At 43.7% G+C, this 18,772-nt stretch overlaps 2 protein-coding genes across 2 annotated transcripts; one reads left to right on the forward strand and one right to left on the reverse strand.

The window, feature by feature from the left end:
* Positions 1-418: 418 nt before the first annotated feature.
* On the reverse strand, positions 419-3,355 carry LOC138594651 (E3 ubiquitin-protein ligase TRIM21-like). Its single transcript, XM_069665822.1, has one exon. The coding sequence runs from the start codon at positions 3,350-3,352 to the stop codon at positions 1,703-1,705; it is 1,650 nt and encodes a 549-aa protein (XP_069521923.1). The 5' UTR covers positions 3,353-3,355; the 3' UTR covers positions 419-1,702.
* A 1,818-nt stretch (positions 3,356-5,173) lies between these two features.
* actr2a (actin related protein 2a) lies at positions 5,174-18,772 on the forward strand. Its single transcript, XM_069665316.1, has 9 exons — positions 5,174-5,273; positions 6,750-6,860; positions 7,267-7,482; positions 7,606-7,678; positions 11,105-11,241; positions 11,322-11,471; positions 11,572-11,717; positions 11,801-11,933; positions 13,722-18,772. The coding sequence occupies exons 1-9, from the start codon at positions 5,226-5,228 to the stop codon at positions 13,890-13,892; spliced, it is 1,185 nt and encodes a 394-aa protein (XP_069521417.1). The 5' UTR covers positions 5,174-5,225; the 3' UTR covers positions 13,893-18,772.

Below are 18,772 nucleotides of genomic sequence, written 5' to 3' on the forward strand. Positions count from 1 at the left end.
GGTGTTGCTCCGCCTCTAACTGCAGCTCTGTTGGTGTCAGGTTTTGTTTCCTCCCTCTGTTACACGAGATTATTGTGAATGAATGAAGCTGAATTCTGTTTTGACACTGACTTCTTGCTCCAGAGCTTTTGACCGTATCACACAGTCTTCACTCGCAGATGGACTTTGTTCAAAGTTTCCCTTTTCTGAGGACTTTTAGGACTTCTCTTCTTCTATGGTTTACAAGTTGAGCTTATGAATGTATTTATATTGAGTATTAATTCTCCTTATAAAGTAGTTTTCATTGTTAAAATAGAACATGTGTGTGAAGCTGTTGAGTGTTTGGTGCTTCAGTCACTGCTTGCTCAGGCCTCGTGTTCAACAACAAGTTTATTTTACACTTTTTATGTTACAATCACATATTTACACATTTATTTGACTCATAATCAATCGAACCAGTTTTTACAAACAAAGAAGAATTGGACAAAGTGATTAACATGATACGGAAGCCCTGAGCGGACATGCAAACATACATTTTATTTCCTCTGTTTTCCAGTGATAACAAGTTCATTTGTTTTCTCGAGATCTCGACTTATTTATCTCGTTATCTCGAGATATCAAAGCTGGTTTTCTCGTGATAACGGGATCATTTTCTGTCGACCTCGTAAACAGAACAACAGGCTGCTCACTGTGATGAGTTCAGCCTGTTTCCATGTTTGTTTTGTATTTTTGCAGCTCTGGAGATACGAGTTATGATCATCTGACGTTATGCTGCTGCAGCTTTGTCATCTCGAGATAACGAGATAAATAAGTCGAGATCTCGAGAACACAAATTAACTCATCACAGGAAAACAGAGTAAATAAAACATATGGATGCATGTCCGCTTAGGGCTTCCGTGTAATGTAAAAAGGACACATAATGTGTTATATATTCTTTTCAATGAAGCTTTTAAACACAATGAAACATTCAGCAGTTTGTCTTTTGTGGCTGCACATGAAATAAAAACAACAAAATGAGGATCTAGATTATTTTCAGCTTTAACACCAACATTGTTATCGTTTCTCTGAAACATGAACGTCTCCTGTTTTAACAGGTTCAAAGAGATGTTCTCAACATAAGAAGAGGCTGTTGATTCAGTGTTGACGAGCAGAATGCATCAAATCAATGTGATAGCTACCGTTTGTATTAGAATCAAAACAATCCTGTCAGTTCAGTGAAAATCAGTCACCATGGTGACCTGATTCTGTCAACATTAAGATGTGTAATACACCTCCATAGGGAACAGAACGCTGCAGGAGCCCCATTTGTCCACAGAGCTGTCAATCATGAGGCCACACCCCCTTTTTATAGCATCAAATAACTAATGAAAAGTAAACTTGTCAGAAAAATGAACACTGTGACATAAATCAGCATGATAAGAACTAACTATAATGACAGAAACCATGTTTGAGAAAAATTTATTTGACGTGTATTTAGATTTTATAGTTTGACTCATGTCCCATCTGTTAACATGGAGGAGGCGGGGCTTATGAGCTATACTGCAGCCAGTCAGCAGGGGGCGACAGAGAGGGTTTGGCTTTTCTTTATACAGGCTATGATAAAAGCTCATAATAATAATTCAGCCTTTGTATTTGTAATCGTTTAAATCCAAGTTAAAGTCAGAGTTTATATTTTCAGACAGACAGAGGTCATGTCTCGGTTCTGAGTGGAATCTATAAAAGATCACTCTTCTGTGTGAATGACAGGAGAGATGATCAGAGGGGCAGAGTTTTTACCTCCATCATAAAGACCAGGGTTGAAGTATGGGAGGAGTTTCTCTGTGAAGGAGCAGTCAGTAAAGGAGTAGATCAGAGCTGCAGAGTCTACGTCACAGAAGGAGACCAGACCCTCCTCATAATCCACAAACACCCCCACCTTCTTGGGTCTTGATTTCAAAAGGAGACACACTGGAGGGTCACTAAGAGCTTTATACTTCATTTTTTTCCTCAACCAAATAGTCCAGTAACCATCCTCAGGACTCAGTGGGGTGTTTTCCTTCCTGTTGATCGACTCTCTGGCCACTCCTAAATCCCACTCAGTCTTTCCTTCAACCTGAACCTCGAAGTAAAATCTGCCTGAAGAGAAACTCTGCTTTGCTAAAACACAGGGATTGAGAGAAAATCTCTCTGGATTGACTGGAAGATTCTTTATCATCTTACCAGCACTTACTTGTTTTCCATCATCAGACAGGATGAGCCATGGATTTGCTGTATCAGGATCAAGAGTCACATCCGCTGCATACTGCTGGACCCTCTTCAGCTCAGCATCCAGCAGCTTCTTCATCTCTTCCCTGAGTGTCTCCTCCAGCTGAGCCACAGCTCTCACCACAGTCCCCTCATATGACTTTGGGCTGAAGGTGACCTCTGTCCAGTCTTTGGGTGGTGGCTCGTTGATGTTTAGGGACTGGACTCTCTGGAGAAGATGGAGGTGGTCTTCAGAGCGTGAGAGTTGCTCCACCTCCGAGCTTCTCTTCTTCAGCTCAGAGATTTCCTGCTCCAGCTCCTTGATGAAAGCTTGGGCCTGTTTTTCTCTTGTTTCCTGCTTCTCTTTGATCGTGTCCGTGAGCTCGGCCTGGCCTCTCTCAACAGACTCCTTCAGAGCGGTGAAGACTCGAACACCTTCTGCTATCTCTCTGTCTGCATCTTCCTTACTGAGGTCGACTGAGCGTTTGACCTCGTCAATCTTCAGGTGTCTCTTCTGGATCATCTGCTGAATGTCAGCCTCTGTCTTCCCCAGCTCGGCCTTCTTCTCTTCATATTCTTCCTTCAGAGGAACAAACTCATGTGTCCTGTGGTCTAAAACAGAGCAGAGCATGCAGACACACGTCTGGTCGGTCTTACAGAACAGCTCCAGAGGTTTATCGTGCTTCGTACACATCCTGTCCTCCAGGTTCTCCACAGGGTCGATCAGCTGATGTCGTTTCAGACGTGAAGCTGTCAGGTGAGGCTCCAGGTGAGTCTCACAGTAGGAGGCCAGACAATCTAAGCAGGACTTCAGGGCCTTCAGTTTGGTTCCAGTGCAGACGTCACAGAGAACTTCTCCTGGTTTGGACACTTGTTGCTCTGAGCTGCTGCTGCCGGCTTCCTGTTGAGCTTTGTCTCTGAACTGAGCGACCATCTCAGAGAGCAAGGTGTTGACGTGCAGCTCAGGTCTGGTGTTAAAAACCTTCTTACACATTGGACACAGGTACTGGTCGTTGGTGTTCCAGTGTTCAGTGATGCAGTTTTTGCAGAAGTTGTGTCCACATGACGTGGAGACAGGATCAGTGAACACATCCAGACAGATGGAGCACAGAAACTGGTCTTCAGATAGAAGAAAATTGGCTGCAGCCATATCTACACACTGGGAAAATAAGGAAGAGTGTGAAAAAATGTTGGAAAACAACTTGAACACTGGGAAAAGGAGAACTGCCAATAGTACAAAACAACCAGCTTACTGCTGTGGTTTGCAAGTCTGGAGAAAGTTTGTTGATATTTTAACTCAACCGCCAAACAAATAAACCCCTCTCTCCAGTCCTCCTTCAGAGGGCCCGCCCCCAGAATTAATGGTAGCACACTACCAGGTAATCGTACGGTGGCCAACAAAGGCAAACACACTACAATGGCAGTCAGCTAATGAAAGACATCAAAGTGAACGACAGAAAATGTTTCCTCCAATAACATGTTTCATCAAAAATCACTTCCTGTTTAGCACTCCCCCTAGAGGCCTGGAGCTGAACTGTTGTCTCACTGGATTTGCAGCATTTTTCCTCTTGGATTTGTTTTCAGGGTCTGCTTGTTGCTTGTTTTGGTTTCCTGCAGTGCATTTCCATTGATGTAATTATTTTAAATATTTGTTTGTTTTTTGAGGTGTTTTTTTATTTGGCTTCAGAAGTTGCAGCATGTCTACCATGATGGATTATATTCCAGGCCACTCTCATGCTTTCGCCTTTATCTGCCACTGTAGAAAAAAATCTAACAGCTGAGTTATTTGAATCGACCTATTATCGCAAAAAAAACAAAATAAGCCAGCTGTATTACCTTTTTTCTTTCCATGAAATAATCCTCATTGAATCTAAATTATCCTTTGGAAACAGGCGTGCCTGATCCCACCGCCATCGGCAGTGATACATGTCGTAGCATGTAAAACATTTAGAACCAGTTGGCAGGAGAATATGTCTGATATTGTTTACATTTCATTGCTATCGTGACATTATCAGTGTATCCCATATTTTACAAAATTAAAGGAACCATAGAAGTTTTCTTAATTTTCTTTATGTATTTGTAAATGTAATCAGCCGTACTCACCAGTTTTCGTCAGACAAACTGCTGCGTTGTGAACAAAGGCCAGATGAACAGGGAGTCTAAACTTTCTGTTTCACTTAAGTGTGTCTGTCATTGCTTTGATGTTGTGCTTTTAACACCCTCAAAAGTAAACTTTCCTGTCAGGCTGCATACAAATCGTACCTCCTTTGGATGGTCACGCACACCTTTACCTGTTCAGAGTTCAAATTTGTTCCTATCATTAAAACATATTGTAAAGGTGGTCCATTGAAAACCTTATCACACCATGCTCAGTGACTTTTATTTTACAAAGGCTAATTCAAGTACATTTAGCTGATAGTACTTACACCATATTACTTAAAGCTAAGGAGTTATCTGGTTGTTATGAAACAGACTAACTAATTAATACTGATTTATCTATATGACCTACAAAGCAAGCAAGGCCATCAGTGACAGGATTGATTATTTCATTATAGATATGTTTAATGCCTGTAACTGCTGCCGTGGGGAAGGTGTCAGAGGATGTTTTTTACGGCAAAGAGATTTTTCACCAGAAAACACAACTTACGCGTGTACAGGACAAGATCAGAAAAGAGATGACAGGTACTTCTTTGTCCACAGGTGTTGCCAAAACCGACACAAACAGAAAGTTCTTAACAGGTTTTATAATGACTTATGAGTATTTCCACAGTAAGGAACTAGTACTCTTACCGAAAGGATTCTAAAGGATCTGAATGCTTCTTCCCCCACTTTTCCATTTTTGGAGATCGCTAACATAAAAAAAAAAATCATTAATAAAAGGAGTACGATACGTTGGGATGACGCTTTTATTCTGAAGGAATTTTACCGCAAGTGCTACTTTTGTTGCTTCCGGTTGGTTGGTTAACTTGACGTTAGCTAGTTTGCAGGCAGAGGGAGGCTTCTGCTGAAATCGGGGAACAAAAATGGACAGTCAAGGGAGAAAAGTCGTGGTTTGTGACAATGGAACCGGGGTAAGTTTGGGAACAGGCGGGGCTGTTAAATCTTTCTCCGTGTCGCTCTCGGTACTCCGGCGGCGCCGTTTTAAAAGGAAACGAAGAGAACTAGAAACAGGAAGTAGCAGAGCAGGCTAACGCGTTAGCATGTCTGGGTGGGTTGAGTTAGGAATGTGTCTGTCAGCTGGATTTACCTCATTCATCTGCAGCAGGGCTACTGCACAGTTTAAACGAACACAATGACAACCGCCCCTTTTAAAAATAAACACACAGTCTCTTTGCAACTCTAGGTTTCTGATTTAAGTCATAACTTAGTGAAGTAAACTGACTTCCACACCTGTGCTGGTTATCTTAGCGTTACATTTCCTAGGTAACGTTAGCCCCGATAGCTAGCTTCAAATCTTCAGCTTTGTTTATTAAATATTCAGAGTGTGAAGCAAAGCAAGCAGACACCACTCATAAGAAAGAATAAGATTGAAAGATAATACGCCATTTATCGACCCTTCGGATTCTCCAAATTCGGGTTTTCCTTTATTTTTTCAGGTAGCTGGACTAGCTCAATAGCCAATTCAAACGGCCCCACCCTCGTTAAAAAGGGCAACAGTCACTTTGCTCTCCTCAGCAGAGCAGTATTACATCTCACACATGCAGCGCAGTTGCAAACACGTGTTTATATCGTTGCATGTGCGTATGGTAGCGAATAGAAATGTATCATGAATTCATCTAAAACAGGAAAAGTGAAGCGAACTAGTACGCAGGCGTGAGAAATTGATTGCGGAAGTAGACACAATTCTTCCATGTAAGGAAACTTGTGAGATCTGCTGCAGCTTTCACCAGTATGAATGAACACTGACACTGACAAGAGGAAGTCTATTTGCCTCTGTTTAAACGTTTAGAGAGAGAGTTACTACGTTTAATACGTTTTTGAGTTAATGAAAACGTTTTTCTTTTCATGCGTTTAGCTCCGTCCAGTGAAACATTTGACCCAGTAATGCGATATGCGTTACTTTAACGCACACTGGACTTTTATATTGTCTGTATACTGCACTATTTTTAATTTGATACTCTAAGCTTTTTGCACTCACCAATATCCTGCACATCTGTACAGTTTTTGATAACGCCTGTACTACATATTTTGTATTATACGTATTGTTTTTTTATAATTTTTATTCTTATTGCCTACTTTTGATCTTGTCCTATTTAAGTCTTTTACTTATTTTTATTCTAGTTCTGTTAATGGTTCTGCATCAAAACACCAAAACAAATTCCTTGTATGTTGATGTCCTGATGCTGATTCTGATGTGTTGTATCCGTATACCTATCCAAAGAGCACCTCAAACTAAATCTTCGAGTCCAGGAATTCCCTATATTTTTATATATTTTTATTTCTACCAACATGCATTGTTCTTAAGCATGGAAATGTAAAGATTGCCTCTTACCAATATTATTTTATACATATATTTTCTCACTTTTATTCTTTGATTTCCATTGTAGTTTGTCAAGTGCGGCTATGCAGGATCCAACTTCCCTGAGCACATTTTCCCAGCACTGGTTGGCCGGCCAATCATCCGCTCCACAGCCAAAGTTGGAAACATTGAAATCAAGGTAATCTTGCCTTTTTTTTGACTCTGTTTTCATCCCTGATGTGTCACGCATAATTCACATACTCCTTCAATTGTTTGTTCTCCTGCTTTGGGAAGTCGTTTGCTCAGCTTCTGTGTGCTCATGAGCTTTAAGTCGTAATATGAAAACATCATGGACACTACTAATAAAGTGTTGCATTTTACAGATTACAAATAAGCATACATTTGATAAGCTAAATGTGAATTAGTGCAAAGTTTTGGACCATCAAGCCAACATTTACTTTTACTCAACTAGTATATATACTAGTGTATATTTATAATATAAGAGAACTAATGCAATAAAGCCGCTGCAAAATAAAGAGCTGATGTCTGCTCGTCCAAAGTATTTCTATCGGTCTGCTGAACTGTTGACCTTTGACCTCCGGCAGGACCTGATGGTGGGGGACGAGGCCAGCGAGCTGCGCTCCATGCTGGAGGTGAACTACCCCATGGAGAACGGCATCGTCAGGAACTGGGACGACATGAAGCACCTGTGGGACTACACCTTCGGCCCCGAGAAACTCAACATCAACTCGCGCGACTGCAAGATCCTCCTGACCGAGCCGCCCATGAACCCCACCAAGAACCGGGAAAAGATCATAGAGGTGTGCTGTGGCTGAATCCAGTGTAGGATTTATGTTGTAATAAAATGCATCCATCTAATGTTGCACCCACAAGATCATCAGTCTGTTTATTGTTTAACTGACTCTTTCTGTTTCTCCTGGCAGGTGATGTTTGAAACGTACCAGTTCACAGGAGTTTATATCGCCATCCAGGCCGTCCTCACTCTCTACGCTCAAGGTTCGATTGTCTCGCCATCACTCATGATCACTGCCGAGCTAAACTACAAAAGTGTGTGCTACTTTAGCAAAAGCATTAGCAGCTGTAGCTAGCTGTTGTGAGGGTGTTGACGCTGTGAGCTAAGAGGTAGCTGTTGTGTTGGGTTGGTTGGTCATTAATTTTAGGCTGGTTATGAAAGTGTTGCTCAGCTGCTGCTGTGGTATTTTAGTGGCTGACGGGTTTGTTGGATTATTGAAAGCAGTCATCTCTATTTAAACGATTTAGCTTCTTATTGATCTCTATAAACAGACATCTGCAGCAAGTTTAGCTAACAATCTGCTCTAGATCAAAAATGTCAAAGCTGTTCAGCTTTTAGATTTCCCAACTTCCCTGAATGCATCATAAACGATGGCTCCGCCCTCCGTCTCATGTTAAAGTCGTTTTCTTCTCCTCTTGAGGACAGACCTGACAAAGCTTCATGTTGTTCCTAATCTGCATCATGATGTTGTTCTTTCAGCAAACTGAAGAGCCGTTAATTAAAGTCGATCACAAGAAAATCTGTTTCTGTTTGGGCTTCATCCCGCTGCAGTAAGCCAGAGTGCAGCCTCTGTGTAACTTCCTGTTTACAGTGAGACTGAGACTCAGCACAGACAGATGAACGGGCGCTCCTCCGGGGGATGGGACGAACCGAGAGATGACAGCGTTTATTTAGCAGACACATCTGGAGGGAGAATTTACCTTTGATCTGAACACACGGTCGCTGCTCGAGCTGCTGACTGGACTGTAAACAATGCAGCGCACAGAGGAGGACGTCTGGGCTGGAAGTCGTTTATCGCTAAATGCTGGATTGCTCTCCACAGGATATATCATTGTCAGATGATAGCCGATGGGTTCCAGGATTGTGAAAGTAGTGAAGCCACCGTGAGGACATTTTTTGACCGTTTATAAACATGTAAAAACAACAGACATTTTATAAGATCACAGATGAGACTCAGTATCTGCAGAGTGCTGCATTCACGTGTTCAGGCCGACTGTAGCCAGAAAACCAGGTATAACTTCAGTGGACGACAGCCGGGAGGCCGTCTTTGCCGTCCAAAGTAAAAATATTCTATAAATCTTTTTGCCATCCTCCATCACTGAATTTACTTCTGAATGTTAGTTAGCTCCCTCACACGAGAGAAAAGCATGGTACTCTGGACAACAAGCAGCTGAAAGGGCTTTTTACACTGCCAGTTCAAGGCGGGATTATTACGCTTCTGTTACGTTCCGTCTTCTTTGTAGAACGCACAGAGGCGGACTGAGCCGGGATCGGAGGTAGTAACAGAGAGAGGTGTAACAGAGAGAGGTGTAACGGAGAGAGGTGTAACAGACAGGTGTAACGGAGAGAGGTATAACGAAGAGGTGTAACAGAGAGGTGTAACAGACAGGTGTAACGGAGAGAGGTATAACGGAGAGGTGTAACGGAGAGGTGTAACAGAGAGGTGTAACAGAGAGAGGTGTAACGGAGAGGTGTAACAGAGAGGTGTAACAGAGAGAGGTGTAACAGAGGTGTAACGGAGAGAGGTGTAACGGAGAGAGGTGTAACGGAGAGAGGTGTAACGGAGAGGTGTAAGAGAGAGGTGTAAGAGAGAGGTGTAACGGAGAGTGTAAGAGAGAGGTGTAACGGAGAGGTGTAAGAGAGAGAGGTGTAAGAGAGAGGTGTAACGGAGAGAGGTGTAAGAGAGAGGTGTAAGAGAGAGGTGTAAGAGAGAGAGGTGTAAAAGAGAGAGGTGTAAGAGAGAGGTGTAAGAGAGAGAGGTGTAAGAGAGAGGTGTAAGAGAGAGAGGTGTAAGAGAGAGGTGTATGAGAGAGGTGTAACGGAGAGAGGTGTAACAGAGAGGTGTAACAGAGAGGTGTAAAAGAGAGAGGTGTAAGAGAGAGGTGTAAGAGAGAGGTGTAACGGAGAGGTGTAAGAGAGAGGTGTAAGAGAGAGAGGTGTATGAGAGAGGTGTATGAGAGAGGTGTAACGGAGAGAGGTGTAACAGAGAGGTGTAACAGAGAGGTGTAAGAGAGAGAGGTGTAAGAGAGAGGTGTAAGAGAGAGGTGTAACGGAGAGAGGTGTAACGGAGAGGTGTAACGGAGATAGGTGTAAGAGAGAGGTGTAACGGAGAGGTGTAACGGAGAGAGGTGTAACAGAGAGGTGTAACAGAGAGGTGTAAGAGAGAGAGGTGTAAGAGAGAGGTGTAAGAGAGAGGTGTAACGGAGAGAGGTGTAACGGAGAGGTGTAACGGAGATAGGTGTAAGAGAGAGGTGTAACGGAGAGAGGTGTAAGGGAGAGGTGTAACGGAGAGAGGTGTAAGGGAGAGGTGTAAGAGAGAGGTGTAAGAGAGAGGTGTAACGGAGAGGTGTAACGGAGAGGTGTAACGGAGAGGTGTAAGGGAGAGGTGTAACGGAGAGAGGTGTAAGGGAGAGGTGTAAGAGAGAGGTGTAAGAGAGAGGTGTAACGGAGAGGTGTAACGGAGAGGTGTAACGGAGAGGTGTAAGGGAGAGGTGTAACGGAGAGAGGTGTAAGGGAGAGGTGTAAGAGAGAGGTGTAAGAGAGAGGTGTAACGGAGAGAGGTGTAAGAGAGAGGTGTAAGAGAGAGGTGTAACGGAGAGGTGTAAGGGAGAGGTGTAACGGAGAGAGGTGTAAGAGAGAGGTGTAACGGAGATAGGTGTAAGAGAGAGGTGTAACGGAGATAGGTGTAAGAGAGAGGTGTAACGGAGAGGTGTAACGGAGAGGTGTAAGAGAGAGGTGTAAGAGAGAGGTGTAACGGAGAGGTGTAAGGGAGAGGTGTAACGGAGAGGTGTAAGGGAGAGGTGTAACGGAGAGAGGTGTAAGAGAGAGGTGTAAGAGAGAGGTGTAACGGAGAGAGGTGTAACGGAGGTGAAACGGCATCTGTGTGAACTGCAGAACCGGCAGGGCGGAACAGCGCCGTGTGTGTGTTTGAAGCATGCGCTGTTAGCTTACACCTCGCGCATGTTTTGCTTTCACAACGCCGGAACGGTGTTTAGAAATACACACTGGGGCGGCTTCATGCCGGCGGTGTGTGGTCCAATGTAGAATGACAAAGGAGGCATGAGGCGGAGCTTCGTTACGGCGCTGAGGCAGAACCGCAGAGTAAAGAGGCTGAAGTTTATTGTTCCTGCCTGTCCAGAAGGTTTTATCCATGTGCGTTCTTCTGTTTGCCTGAATCCAGTCAGGAAATGTAGACTGTGTACAAGAGTGCAGGAGCTCCTTCTAGTCTTTTATACCATCATATGTGTTCCGTCCTTCTGTCTGCATGCAGGACACACAGCTGTGGCTCATGCAGCTCAGAGGTAAAGGGAGTTTTGATGAGTAGAGGCGCTGTACAGCAAAGTGGATAAGCAGTTATTTGTCATTGGTGTCGTACCAGCTGACACACCGTTTGGCCTTTTCCCTTTCAGGGCTGCTGACTGGAGTTGTGGTCGACTCTGGAGACGGCGTGACTCACATCTGTCCGGTGTACGAAGGTTTCTCTCTGCCCCATCTGACCCGACGACTGGACATCGCAGGAAGGGACATAACACGCTACCTCATCAAGGTATTTAACACCTGCTTATCCTTTTAAACTTGTTTTTCACTGTAGTGCTAACCATTAACCCTTTCCTGTCTGTCCACCAGCTGCTGCTGCTGCGAGGTTACGCCTTCAACCATTCAGCAGACTTCGAGACAGTGAGGATGATGAAGGAGAAGCTTTGCTACGTGGGTTACAACATCGAGCAGGAGCAGAAGCTGGCGCTGGAGACGACGGTGCTGGTCGAGTCGTACACGGTCAGTCACGCTCATGTTTGTTTATCTGTTCCTTCTGTGGGGATAAATCAGCAGCTACAGTGAAAGCAGATTTCTGAGAGGTAGGAGTTTGTGTCTGCAGCTCCCAGACGGCCGCGTGATCAAGGTTGGAGGTGAGCGGTTTGAAGCCCCCGAGGCTCTGTTTCAACCTCACCTCATCAACGTGGAGGGAGTGGGCGTGGCCGAGCTGCTCTTCAACACCATCCAGGCTGCAGATATCGACACCAGGTGAGCAGGCAGGGGGCCGCCCGTCATAGAAGTTAATTCTGACACTAGTCACACATCACACATGGTTGTGTTTCTCTGATCAGGTCCGAGTTCTACAAACACATCGTCCTGTCCGGAGGCTCCACCATGTACCCCGGCCTGCCGTCCCGCCTGGAGCGAGAACTGAAGCAGCTGTACCTGGAGCGAGTGCTGAAGGGAGACGTCGACAAGCTATCGGTGAGATCACGTTTCCAAAAATCAAAACACCAAAAACATGAGGCGTGAAGGAAGACGTCAGCGGATGTCTACGAGTGCCGGCGTCACACCAAACTGTTTTAATGTTGTAGACAAATTCCCAGTGTGGGAATAGAATCGTGACCGATTTGCTCGGGTTCTGGAGCTCCTCTCACGATGACACCAAGTCTGAGCTGGCTGAAGTCACTCTTTTTATCGTCTTGATGTTCTGATATCGTCAAACTGGTGTTATAATATTAACTGGAGTTTTTAGTCTTCCCTCCTGCAGAAGTTCAATGACGCAAACATTGTCAACAACTAGTAGGAGCCCTCTCTATAATACCAAACAGGAAGCAGCAAACTGGGTTGATAGTAAACATGTAGAGCTGCTGTCACGTGTCTTCACTGAATGTGACGCCGGAGTTGAACGCTCCTTTGCTGTCAGTGGCACGGTACTCTGGGATCCCATCGGCTGCAGTCTGAGACGATACAGCCTCTGGGGACAGCGGTGAACGTGCCGGGCGGAAAGCGATAAACGACCCGTTAAGACTTCCTTTTCCGCGTGCTGCATTGTTACAGAAAGAGAAACCGTTCTCTTGTGACGTAGTCGTTACTAACGGGTCTTACCTTCGCCCAGATTTCAACATCATGATGCAGATTAGTGAAGTAAAGTAAAAGTTGAAGCTTTGTCAGGTCTGTCCTCAAGAGGAGAGGAAAACGTTTAAAATGCTCGTTTGCTGAACGGAGGTCAGATCGATCTGATGCATTCGAGGAAGTCGGGAAATCTGAACGCTGAACGGCTTTCGTGACACAGCGTCAAGGGAATTCATCTCGCTGAGCCGGGATGTCACTCTGCCTGCTTTCGCTCTCCTCACAGATTGTTTGTCCTGCATACGCTGCAGCGATTCTATGTAGAATCTGCGAATAGAGATTAATGACACGGTGTTAGCTTGGTGAAAGTTTAAAGGAGGGAGGAAGGAGATGCCCTGCTAGCGGCCTGCTAGCTCGTAATGCTAACCCAGCTGCACAAACAAGAGCAGCTATGGACAGAAGCTGCTTCTGCTTCTGCTCCTTAGTTCATTTTTTTTCTTTTCACCAGGAGCATGATGGGAAATAATCTCAGAAATGTAATAGTGACCCTACCCGGTCATTTTAAGTGTTCTTGAGATGTGAGGCGGTATTACACTTAGTTTAGGCGTAACTCAGGCTCGCCCCCTTTGGATGGAATTACTTTTAGTTATGTGGAAATTTTTACAAACTTCTACTTTTTACGTTTTACAATTTATTTGACTTCATATTATCATGTGGACGACAGGTGAGCAGACTCTTTTGATAAGCCCATAATCGTGTAATGTTATTAGCATTTATTGCTAACAATAACTCATGAAATATACATTTAAATATAAATATAGTGTGAGAGAAAAGTGCACCAAGCCCCCTTTGATATTCAGCTTCTTTAGTCAGTTGATCGGGTCAGTAAAAATGCAGTGAATGTAAATGTGTCGCTGCTTTCTGTGTTCTTGTGCAGTACCTGTGTTTGCCACTAGAGGGAACTGAAGCCAAATCTACTTAAAGCCTCGCACACTTCTGAATCGTCTCTTTTCCTGGTCCTGTGCTCACAAGGTGAAACATCTCGTTGTCCTGTCTCTCCCTGAGAGGAGCACGAGCGCGGGGAAATCCTCCAACCTTTTAGGGACCTCACAGGACGCCCAGGGTTTCAACGCGTTATTATCTCTTCTCTTCCCTCTGTTGACACTCTCTACTCTTCTTTCCGCCTCATTTCAACTACAGAAATTCAAGATCAGGATAGAGGACCCCCCTCGGCGTAAACACATGGTGTTCCTGGGCGGCGCCGTGCTGGCCGACATCATGAAGGACAAGGACAACTTCTGGATGACGCGGGAGGAGTACCAGGAGAAAGGGACGCGGGTGCTGGAGAAGCTCGGCGTCACCGTCAGATAAAACACAAACAAACAAACAAAAACACTTTCCACTTCCTCCCACTGCCTCCATCTGCCCCGTCAGCTGAAATCCATGCATCGCTTACCGTGGCGTTTACGGATGGATGCTCTTTATCTCTGATTCATTTAGAAAAGCAAGGAGGGGAGGATGCAAGGAGGGAGGAAGGGAAAGAGGGATGAAGGATGTGAAGTGAGTGGTAAGAAGTCTCACGGCGAGGGCGGTGAGTTCTTGAATATTTTCCCCCAGACACAAAATGCAAATAATGAGAATAACTTTGTGTTACCGTTAACCGCTGCAGAAAACTGCAACTCAATTTGAAGGAGCAAATTTAAAGGAGCAGTACAACATTTAGAAGAATAAGAATGATGCCACTCTCATTTCTGTCCATTCAATTCAATGTAGACTGTTAGCTTAGCATTAAGACTGGACGTATAGGGAAACCGCTAGCCTGGTTCTGTCCAAACAAAAGAAAAAAAACCACAAATGTTGCTTCACCTTTTCTGCAGGTGCACGGCGTGTTAGGGCCATTGAAAATGAAAGAAAAAAGGAGTCGAGGAGAAGAGAAATATTCAGAGAAAAAACTTAAAAATTCAAAGATTAAAGTCGTAAACTTGCGAGAAACAAAAACTAGTCAATCTGCGTTTTTAGGAACCTTTTTGAGCAGCGACCCCCCCATAAAGCCCTGTTGGCTCTGCTGCTCACACAGGCGTGCATGGCTCGGAGCTCGCAGCAGATTCAGCCTCTCTGCACACGAGAAGCAGACTGAGCGACCCTCTGCTGCAGAGACACATTTCTCTGCTCCCCGTTTGCCCCAGGGGTTACAACACACGTGAGAGTGACCCTACGACCTCATGACAGAAACAAACCTGCATTACAGACAGAACACACAAACTACTTTAAATCAGTGACGACTTTATTAAGTGCGTTACGAGCTTGGGTCGGCGTCCAGAGAGGATTCATGCAGTTTTTAAATTTATAATCTCACAAATTTGCTTATTTTCAGGCAAATTTACGACTTTATTCTCTGAATATTTGTTTATTTTTCTGGGATTATCACTCTTCTCCTCCGGCTTATTTTTTTGTACAATGGCCCTGATACACGTCGTATGTTTGTCCAGTAAATAACTACTCTGACCAGGAAACTTAACGTGGTTTAAAGGGTTAATCTGCTTTTAAAACCAGGAGCCTGTTTTTTTTTTTGTTCCATATTTTTGAAGTTTTTGAATTGTAACATAATCTTGGGGTCAAAGCGCCCAATCACAGACATGAGAGGTGTCACTGAAGTGTCAATCATATCATCTACACATGTTCCTTTCAGGCTCAAATCCTTTTCCATGGCAGTAAAATATCTCGAGCTTACTTTAAAGAGACCAGTTGACTTTAATGAAGACATTGAAATATTTTATCAGAGCAGCTCATGTTCTCGTCCTTTCACACGAGGCCGGAACAAAGTTCATCATCTGTATTTTTATTATCATTAGAAACGCTGCGTTTAAGTTCCTTTCTAAAGTGAGAAAATGTGTCACCTGATCTTAACTTAAAAGCGTTAATGCTCACAGTGTGGAGCATTAAAGAGATTAGATATCTGAACAAATAGATCATTACATACTGCGTTATTTAAAATACTGATCGTCGAACAACAACCCCAGCCCACTTTTATGCGGCAGCCATTTTTATCGCAGGACGTTCTTTGTCCGTCTTTGTGTCGTCTCCTTGTTTGCTTCTTGAGCAGTTTAATCTTCTACACCAGGTGTGATTAAAAAATGAAGATGTGATGAAAACATGAGGAGAAATGTGAAGGAAAGCTCCTCAGTGTTTGAGTTATTTTACATTCCCCCTGACTGAATATTTGAGAGGTTTGATCCGTGTTTTTCTGGATCCAGAAGATTTAAGACAGAACCGTTTCCTTTCCTTAACGATTCAAAAGAAACAAGTCATTCCTTAGTCAAGATCCAGGACTGTCCGACTACATCTCAACGTGCTGCGTCTCCAACAACTCCTGAGATGCTCAAAATATTCGTGTCAATAAATCTGAATTATAGATGAACCCACAGGATGCTAGGTGAACTGTTTGATGGAGTTAAGAAGGTCGTAAAGTAACAACTTGGAGAGAGAGGTCTCAGCATGTGAAATCAAAGATGGTGCAGGTTGCTGTAATGCAGCTTCCAGCCACCGGGGGCGCCAATGAGCACAGTAAACCTGAGCAGGAAATCATTTCCTCTTGTGATGATTTTTTTACACATTTAACTTAAACTTATTTTGTGGCCAGAAGACTTGTTTCACTCACACGTGTCTAAAACTGCAGATTGATTCACTGACAGACAAGATAAGTATGTTTAGTGTTTGGGATGTTAACAGAAGAAAAAGAGAGACACTCTTAGACATCGCTCTGTGCTGAAGGATACTGGGATGGATCATTTCTATGCTATAGACCAAACAGTTCATTAATATCAGAGCATGTCAGGATCAGAGCGCGGTTTTAACACTGAGTTAGTGTGAGTTTTACTTTGGTAGGGATTCATGTAGATGTAAAAATCACAAGAAAACTCCGAGATAAACTCTTGTGACAGCACGGTGACAGCACGGTGACAGCACGGTCATGTTAGACCTTAAAACAAACTCCAGCATCGGGTCAAAAGACTTTTAGAGTGCCTTTTAAAGACTTCCTTTCGTTTTAATTCAAAATGAATTATTAATGTAAAAAAATCAAAGGATTAAAATGATTTATCGTCACAGACGTAAAAGATTTATCAGCAATTTGTGAGAGACACATTTTATAGAGAAATCTGCTCACTGTGCAAAAAGAAGTCTTGCAGCATCTTTGATTTTACAGACCTTTCTCTGTAAAAACAATAGTTTGTTTACATTTGCTTATCTTTGTTTTTTCCAACCTAAGACATCCTGAAAAAGAGGGCCCTATCATCCAAAGAGGTTATATTCATTCTTAAATAACATGTTTGACGAAGCACTCAGTGACTAAAATGTCTGCGACATACAGGACTGTGCTACGACCGTCCTGGATCACCTGACAACGATGCACCTTCCTGCTTTAATTCCACTGAAGCTCTGCTGGCTTCTTCTTCTTCTTCTGTTCCTAAACATTAATGTGCTTTTTCATGTCAGAGACCAGGCTTTGGCTTTGTCTCTGGAGGACTGTTGATGTCTTGATGTTCGAGGCCAAATGAAGAGAAGTAACCTGTTTTGAGAAGAAATCACCCAAACAGGAGAGAAGTCCATGTCTTAGTCGAGAAGGAGACGAGGAGGTGCAGACGGGAGAGTCAAACAGCTGACGAGCTGATGCAAACTTTTCTGCAAACAGGAGCGATCCCATTGGTTGAGTTAAACCTCAGTGGGCGGAGCAAACTAAACTTCTTGTTTAGTTTAGACAAGAGAGCTTATATTTTTAATGTTAGCATCGAGCCTACGATGCTAGCTGTTAGGTACCTTCTAGTAACACGAGTAAAGTAACACGATTACTTTTACATCACCTCAAATGAACCCCTCTTTGCGACTCGTTCCACACGTGTGTTATATCATCAGGACGGCGTGTCGCCTGCTGTACGTCTACCTCTGAATGTATCGACTCTACCGTCTCTGCGTCGCCTCGTTTACGGCCCATAATCTGTAACTCTGCAGCCTGATAACAGGACTGACAGACGCAGTATAACCTTTACAGCTCTGTATGATGCTAACAGTCTGACAGTGAACTGGGCAGAGGCATGCAGCGTTAGGCACAGCTGTTTCCATGACAACAATACAACACAGGCTCTCAGTCCCACCAGTGTTGTGGAGCTGTGTTTAGCTGCAGATGCTTCTTCACGTTTGAAGTCGAGCTCTTCACAGCTGACGAGCACTTCTCCTCCAGACACAGCTTACATTTCACCGTCATGTTGTTCTCGTCCCTTTCACACAAACATTCAGAATAATGTGAATATTTACACAAAGTAAACGCTGTCCTCTCTGACAGCTCGCTAGCTGAGTTAGCTAGCTACACATGAGCACTGACACAGCTGTGTTTACCTTCTGCAGGTACGCAGCGACCTGCCAAGAAGGAGGAGAGAAACAGAAACAGAGCTTCAGGGAGTTTCTGTTTCTGTGGAGACAAAAGGAAAAGAGACATACGCTGATTTATTTTACAGTTACAGATTACTGCTGATTAAAGTAACTAAGTAACAGATTAGCTGACTTGCAGAACTAACGCGTTACGTTACTCGTTACAACAACAAAGTAATCAGAGGACTCGTAACAGATTACTTTGTAACGAGTTACCTCGAACACTGCTCTTGAAGTACGCTGCTCGGGGGCCAAGATGAATGTCATTGTCCTGAAATCAGTGTAGATTGTGGTCATTTCTCCATCAGCCCTGCAATAACATAACTGCCTTTAAAAGACTGCAGAGGTAATAGTACGCACAGACTGTTTCTTCACCACGATTCTCAGTTCCACCAATTAGATAAATCTTGATGTTTGTGCACCTAAAACCTTAAATCTAAACTCCTCGTCTCCTCCTCGTCTCCTCCTCGTCTCCTCCTCGTCTCCTTCTCGGTCTTGCCTGTCCTGAGGATGAATGTGTGCTTTGGTTTCACAGGAGAAGGTGATTCGTGTTGAATATTATTGGTCACATTAATAAGAACCTTGTGTCAGGAAATGGAGACCACGTAAAAGCTGGTATTTGTGGTTTCCCTGCCGGTTCTGATGTGTATATTGGAGGCACTCGGGCTCACATATAGAAATATAAATGTATAATTTCCTCCTGACAACACGGTCATCAAGTGCCAAGTACAGTTATTCTTGCTGGGTCTTATTTTTGTCGTCCTTTTTATGTTTTGTTTATAGCATAACTGCCAAGCGCTGATTTAAATAAAGCAAAGTGATTTATA

The sequence above is a fragment of the Semicossyphus pulcher genome, unplaced genomic scaffold, assembly GCF_022749685.1.
Source record: "Semicossyphus pulcher isolate SPU_LCO1_2020_fin unplaced genomic scaffold, fSemPul1.0.p SCAF_17, whole genome shotgun sequence".
NCBI lineage: Eukaryota > Metazoa > Chordata > Actinopteri > Labriformes > Labridae > Semicossyphus > Semicossyphus pulcher.